General features: G+C 31.3%; 1 protein-coding gene across 1 annotated transcript; it reads left to right on the forward strand.

The window, feature by feature from the left end:
- The first annotated feature begins 1,396 nt into the window (after positions 1–1,396).
- LOC115951009 (protein STRICTOSIDINE SYNTHASE-LIKE 5-like) lies at positions 1,397–6,439 on the forward strand. Its single transcript, XM_031068314.1, has 4 exons — positions 1,397–1,935; positions 4,136–4,443; positions 4,734–4,866; positions 5,938–6,439. The coding sequence occupies exons 1-4, from the start codon at positions 1,480–1,482 to the stop codon at positions 6,214–6,216; spliced, it is 1,176 nt and encodes a 391-aa protein (XP_030924174.1). The 5' UTR covers positions 1,397–1,479; the 3' UTR covers positions 6,217–6,439.
- The last annotated feature ends 1,015 nt before the right edge of the window (positions 6,440–7,454 follow it).

Consider the following 7,454-nt stretch of genomic DNA (forward strand, 5'->3'; position numbering starts at 1 on the left):
AAGCAAAGTTTCAATATCTTCAATACCTTCCTCATTGACTCTTATATATGTGATTAAAAACACCACAACATTCAAATGCATCAGCAATAGCAACAATCAAATGCCAAAAAAAAAAAAAAACAAAAAACAAAAAACAAACAGAGGAACAGAGGAACCCAGCAACGTTATAATACTGAACTTAAGGTCTCAATTAAAGACTCATTCTAAAATAAAAGACCTGCAATCTAGAGTTAAAAACAAGGGCTCATAGTCAAGAAAACTAAATAGAAAGAAAATAAAAATAAAAATTTTATTCTTTTAAAACTTTTTAAAAGAATGAAATTTTAAAAGACCTGCAATCTAGAGTTAAAAACAAGGGTTCATAAACATCATAAAATGCTAATAGCTCAGTGTTTTGCACACTCAGACCCTACGGTTTCAGTGTCGTAAAGTGAGAAAAAAAATGATAATATAGCAAGTGCTGCTTTTTCCTTTTTTCTACTTTGTATTTGTAAGTGTTTTTTTTTTTTTTTTTTAAGTACTATAAACTTTCTTTTTCGACAGTTTTTGTTTGGTTTTGAACGGTGGTCGGTTAGAGTTTTATCTCTTTTTGGATTTAACAAATCAAGCTTGAATTTCACGCTTAGAAAGTTGAACTTCGTGCTCTGTTTTCTTCTGCCTCAGTCATTATTACTCAGATTCTCTTTTTTTTTTTCTTGGGCTTTTTATTAAACATGTAGAAGGCACTGTATTATAAACTACATAGAGATAGAACAGAGCAAGAAAATAGACTTTGAAGAGTGAAATGAGACTTTGTAACATACCTTGATCAGCCATGGTTAGTTGCGATGGTGAGCATTGGATTTCAGCAACCACTTCAGTCATGGGGAAAAAGAGGGAAACAAGCTAGAAAAAGTTAGACCCAAGAACAAAGATAGTTCAAAATCTCATAGAGCTTGTTTTTCAACGATGCAGGGAGGTGGAGAGTAGAGAGCTAGGCGGTGAGCAAATAATTTGGGTTTTACAATTTTTGGTAAAGCAGCAAATAAGCTAGGCAGTGAAGCAGGATTAGAGAAGTGAAAGTGTATTTCAAGTTTTGTTATTTTAATCTCATAGAGCTTGTTCTTCAATGATGCAGGGAGGTGGAAAGAAGAGAGCTGGGCAGTGAGCAAATAATTTGGGTTTTAGAATTTTTGGTGAAGCGGCAAATAGGCTAGGCAGTGAAGTTGGATTAGAGAAGTGAACAGCGTATTTCAAATTCTTGTTATTTTAAAAGGCTGAAGTAGTATTGCACAGGTGTGTTGCTGACTCATCTTTTTTTTTTAATACATAACTTCTTTTTATTAGTCTATATCAGCAGGAGGACCACGTCAGTGGTCCACCCGGGAGGAGCAAATAATACACAGCCCGTGTATTATCATTTGCTCAAAAAAAGAAAGAAAGTAATACGCACTCTCTTCTCTTCTGAGAAAAAAGAATCAGTCACTGAGTTCCACAACCATGGACCAGTCAAAAAACCCCGACTCATCTTTACCCAGACCCTCTAAAGCCACTATTACAAAACAAAAAAGCTCATGGCCCTTTGCTTTTTTTGTCACAGTATTGATCCCCGTTGTAGCTGCGACATTGCTCTACCAACTCGACTCGTTCGACCCGGCTCCTCTGCCACCTTCCGAGTTGACTCGGCACGTCATAACCGTGCCAACACAAAACAACCACATGCTCCGAGTGTCTGAGTTTGTGGGTGTAGGGAATTTGATAGGCCCAGAAGATATAGCGTATGATGCCAAGTCAGGAGTCATATACACGGGCTGTGCTGATGGATGGATCAGCCGAGTCACTGTAAACGACTCGGCGGCTGACTCGGTTGTGGAGAAATGGGTCAACACCGGTGGGAGACCCTTGGGAATCGTTTTTGGTCACAACAATGAACTTATCGTTGCTGATCCTGAAAAGGTGAGAAATCATTTGTTAAGATTAAATTTCTACTTTTTTTTTTTTTTTAGTCTGAATTATTAAAACTTTTTTCTAGTAATAATAATTATTACTAGAATTTTTTTTTTTTCTAGTAATCTTCTTCATTTTTTTTTTTTTTTTTTTTGCTTTTATCCTTGCCTAACCAAACGGTCATCCTTCAGAAGAAGGGAAAAAAAAAATTATTAATAGCCCTATAGTTCCCTATATCTCAAATATTCATTTATGTTTCTAGTGGAGATATATAGTATGTTTAATTTTATTTTACGATTACACTTTGATACCCTTTCCTTAGTTCTTTCTTTTATTATTATAACCACAATCTTTTAAGTAATTAAAAAAAACACACACATACATACACTACATACACATCATATTCTGCTACTTTTTTCTTAGCTTTATTTCAAATAACTTAATATTCAATTTTTAAAAATAAATTAACTTTTAACTTTTTGTTTCATATTATGTAAATTAACTACTAAAAATAAACTATTCTCAAATCAAACACACATTTATTCATGTTTAATTATTATAAAATAAAGTTTTTTGTGCACATAACTTTTTTTCATAATTTAATGAAAATTATGATAAATAGGCAATAAAATTTATGATAGTGGAGGATGTTAGAATTATCATGCATGAATCATAATTTGTTATCATAGAAAAGTTTTTTAAAAAATTATAAAAATGATTGTGTCTTTAGTCGGATTACAATGTGAATTTGAATTCCATAAAAAAGAAAAAAAAAAGTATGTTTGAATTATTTTTATTCCTTTAATTTATTTGATAATTACTGTTTTTCAAAGTTTCATGTTTTATTTTTTATTTTATCAACTTGATAAATAAGTAAAAATAAGATTTCAAGCATTGTATTTATTTATTTATTTATTTTTTTTGGAGAATTGTGTGGAAAATAATATAATCACAATCACAATCACGCTAAAATAGACACCAGTCACGTCGCTTTGCTTGCACGTGGAGGGACCAGAATAGATCAGATTCTAGCCAGAAATAGATCAGAATAAACGGTACTAATTGAAAGGATCATGTATTGCTGTAAGTTTGGATTGAGATCCCAAATGATTGAATAGGATCCAAATCTGGCAAAGGTACCATAATTGGATCCGGTGCAATTACAATAACACCCGCTCACATCAATTTTTACCACTTTTATTTTTTAACTTTAACTTTTTCACTTTTTTTTATTTTTTATTTAATGGTTAAGATTGAAAGTTTATTTTTTGAACTTTCAATCTCAATCGTGTATTACTATGCAATAACCTAGATATTGCACCTGATTTGAATCCAATTGAAAGAATCACGTGCTTCACATGCTATTTTATCCTGACAATGGGTTATACTATATATTTTGGATTGAGATTCATTGAGATCCATGGCTTTAAATGTGTCTCAGCAAAATGAAAAAACAGAGAGTCCATACATGTGCTATTTTTTCTATGGTTCCATATCAAGCGAGTAAGTACCGCTAACATATTCAAGAAAAGAAAAGTACCAATAACGTGTAAAAAGAATTAGTCAGTAACCCATGCAAAAAATTGTCATCCGATCCAGACTCTTAATTACTTGTTATAATAATTGAATTATGAAAAAAAGAAAAACCTAAGTAAGTTGTGAAAAATTATGAAAAGAGAAGAACAAGCTCTGTCTATAAAATTACTCAACAAATGAAACTAATGTAAGTCTCTCTTTGATAATTATGGCACAAGTTACAGGAAAGCTGCCTTTCTCTTTAAGTGCCCCTTAATTAGTCCTTATGCTTCATTTGTTTTAATGGAAAATCTTATGTGAAGATAACTTCTTCTTTTTTTTTTTTTTTTTGCATTTTCTTGTATTTGGTAGTATTAGGGGGAAAAAAAAGTTTAAAGGAAAATTGTCTTTTAACTTCTCTTATTTAGCTTTACATGAGATAAAGTCGTTTTATGTTTAGATTTTCTAAACAACAACTCTATCTTTTATAAAGCTAAATAAGGAAAACAACTATATCTCATGCAAAACTAAATAAGAGAAGTTAAGCTATAGTTGTCTAATTCATTTTAAGGTCGCTACCAAATATAGGAAAATAAGACAATGTTCTATAAAATACTTTTTGAGAAGTGATTCATAGAAACTAATGGTTGTTAGGTGTTATATATTAATGAAATGTGATGTATAACATTAACAGGGCCTCCTAAATGTGACCGCAGACGGTTTGGTGGAGCTGTTGACAGATGAGGCTGATGGACAAAAATTCAAAACAACAGATGCTGTGGATGTAGCACACAATGGCATAATTTATTTTACAGATGCTTCATATAAATATGGTTTAAGTAAGTTTATTTGGGACATCTTGGAGGGTAAGCCCCATGGTAGACTTTTGAGTTATGATCCAGCAACCAAAACCACCAAGGTCCTGGTCCGTGACCTCTACTTTGCTAATGGTGTAGTAGTCACACCTGATCAGAATTATGTGATCTTTTGCGAAACCCCAGTGTATGTTTGCTAATTTCCAAGCTTGCAAATGTTAAAATTATTATCAATTTTATTACGAGAACCATACAAACTAACGTATCAATAAATATAACTGATGTCACATCAATAATATATATATTTTGTTTAAAACTTTGACACATTTGTTTGTAAACGCTGTGGTTTTAATTACTTAAACCATAGGTTTGCTTCTATTGTCCAAAGAGTAAATTAAAATTACTGCTGACAGCTGAGTTTTTGTTTGACATATAGTGGAAGTTTTGATGATTCCAAATGGGTTGCTTATATTACAGGAGAAGGTGTAGAAAATATCACATCCAAGGCAAGGAAAAAGGAAGAGTAGAAAAGTTTATTGATTATCTGCCAGGCATGCCTGATAACATCAGATATGATGGAGACGGCCAATATTGGATTGGATTGGCAACGGTAAATTAGCTCTTACTTCTTACTTTTTTTTCTTTTTTTTTCAAAAAACCGGGTTTTTATGTTTTTTCTTAGAAGAAAAAACGTCTCACCTAATATATATAAATATATATATATATATATATATATAATTCAAAGATAAGAGAGAGAACGAAACTAATTTTTTTTTTAATTAAAAAAAAAACAAACCTATTTGACGGAAGCACATTGAGCAAGATTGAGTTTTTATCGAAACAAAAAATTATTGTAGATGATTAATGTAACTTTAAAAAAAATTATTAAAAGCTTTGGTAATGAAATTTTAGTTGAAGAATAGGATTTTAAACTTTTAAAATTTTGTAATAAAATTTTATTTAAAGTAAGTTATCTTTTTTTCTTTATTTATTTATAATGAACCACATTTAAAGAGAATTTTGTATGACGTGTAATACTTACATTCGGTTATATAGCTAGGAAAAACAGATTGTTCATGTGAGACCCAAATTTTATTTAGTTGCCTGTTAACAATGCATGAAATACAAAACTTAATTAGGATCCTTGCTTATCTTGGTATTCAATGATATAATATGAACTGTTTGCAATTTGTGGTTGATGCCATGAATGTTCTTTGCAAGGAAATTCTGTAAGCATGACTAAAATAATAAAGGTTTTTGAATTGCCATGATGTTAGGGATGTTAATAATTTTACTACATAATAAAAAATATTCAAACATTCTTATATATATATATATATAGTGGGTTCTAATTAACTTAACTGGTAAAGTCTTTGATAGTTATATAAGAGATCTGGAGTTCAATTCATGGATACCATAGGTTGAAATTCTCTATTAAAAAAAAATTCTTATATCATGTCTTAAATTAACATCAATTACATTTCTCAAATTATAAGTTTTTTTTTATAGTAAAATTTGTCATAACTTTAATATTTACCGTAGTTCTTATTTGATTGCAATACTATCTAGTGTATTAATTCTGAGAGCGGAGACTGATAAGCTTCACTTATGAATTTAAGTATACTCCTAACATCTTTTTCATGAATCATGAGTACCTTTTTTGTGTGCAATATACTGGCAGTCACGTACACTTCAATGGGATATAGCATTCAGATATCCTTTCATCCGAAAGATTCTACTGATCATGGAGAAGTACATAGGAAGACCACCAATGGAGAAGAATGGTGGGATTGTGGCCATTGATTTGGCAGGAAATCCCATTGCTCATTACTATGATCCTGGATTGGCACTGGTTACAAGTGGGATGAAGATAGGAAATCATTTGTACATTGGTTCAATTTGCTATCCCTACATTCTTCGCCTCAACCTGAAACAATATTCTGCCGAGGCTACCACATGAGCCTAATCCTTGAGAAAATAAGACCGTTGTGCTGCATGTTGCAACACTCTTGATGGTACCTCTAAAATAACTCGGATGAAGTGCCTTAGATAAACTACACTCTACATGGTTCTTGCTAATTGTGTTGTTGTACATGTATGAGACCTGAGAGACTCTGAGTGTTTGGCAAAACTCAGAAAAAGTTTACATAGAATTTGAAATTAGAATTCAATTTTGTGTCATATGTCTAAATTTATATGGAAACCACACCATAATTATCCACTTAAATTTATCTCATTTGTCCACTTAAGTATTTTAATATTTGTGTTAAGTGAGTTAATAACTGCAAAATACTAAGAATCTAATATTAATAAACTATAAAAAAAATTATTAAAAAAAAAACAATCATTTTTTTTCAATAAAATCACTAAATAACAAAGATCACCACACGTTTTATGTTATTAAAAATTAAAAAAAAAAATGATCATAAATAGTATTAAATTTAGGTAAGAATTTTAATATGCGACTAATTACATTTAATTTAAAAAAAAATAATTTGACTAATTATTTATATTTTATGATAAAAATTGTGTTTAATTTTAAATGTATCTTTATGTATAAATGTGTTACATGTTATTTTATTTTAATAACTTTACTAATTATTTATATTTAAAAAAAAAAATTGTGTTTAATTTTAAATACTTCTATATATGCGTTTGCATGGATTACATGCTAGTTTTTATATGAAATAGATTTCTCGTAGTCTTGTAGAACTTTTGTAATATAGAGCTGTAAGGACACAATTCCTTTGCGGCCCAATAATGATGTTGAGCTCGCATATGAAAGATCCCTCACAATATGATTTGTAGAGAGTGGGCTTGAAAAGCTAGCTGTTGGTCACGGGGCGATGCCCGGTCTTGGTTTTAGAGGAATTTGTGTAGAAAAAGGATTTGGACTTGAACATTTAAGCCCTACGACGTCGCATCCTATGGGATGGGTCTCCTCAGACTTGATCCGAGGACCATTAAGGTCTTACCCCGGTTACCCAACGATGAGTTTTTTCTGTGATCTCAGGTGTTGTTTAAGTGTTCTCACCCATCTAGTCTTTCTTTTTTGGAGGTGAGATGGGCGTCCCCTTCTAGGTTCACTTACTTTTTCTTTTATACTAGCTTGCGTTCGCTGTCCTTCGTCCACGTGTAGGGTCAGCCTTTACAAGATTGATACTTGTCCCATCAGTCTAATCCCAGAATTGTTGGGGA

The sequence above is a fragment of the Quercus lobata genome, chromosome 6 (assembly GCF_001633185.2).
Source record: "Quercus lobata isolate SW786 chromosome 6, ValleyOak3.0 Primary Assembly, whole genome shotgun sequence".
Taxonomy (NCBI): Eukaryota; Viridiplantae; Streptophyta; class Magnoliopsida; order Fagales; family Fagaceae; genus Quercus; species Quercus lobata.

Coding starts and splice junctions, on each gene's coding strand:
- LOC115951009 (XM_031068314.1), top strand. CDS start 1,480: ATGGACCAGTCAAAAAACCCCGACTCATCTTTACCCAGACCCTCTAAA. Junction 4,444..4,733: donor ATCTTTTGCGAAACCCCAGT/GTATGTTTGCTA, acceptor CTTATATTACAG/GAGAAGGTGTAGAAAATATC. Junction 4,867..5,937: donor ATTGGATTGGATTGGCAACG/GTAAATTAGCTC, acceptor ATATACTGGCAG/TCACGTACACTTCAATGGGA.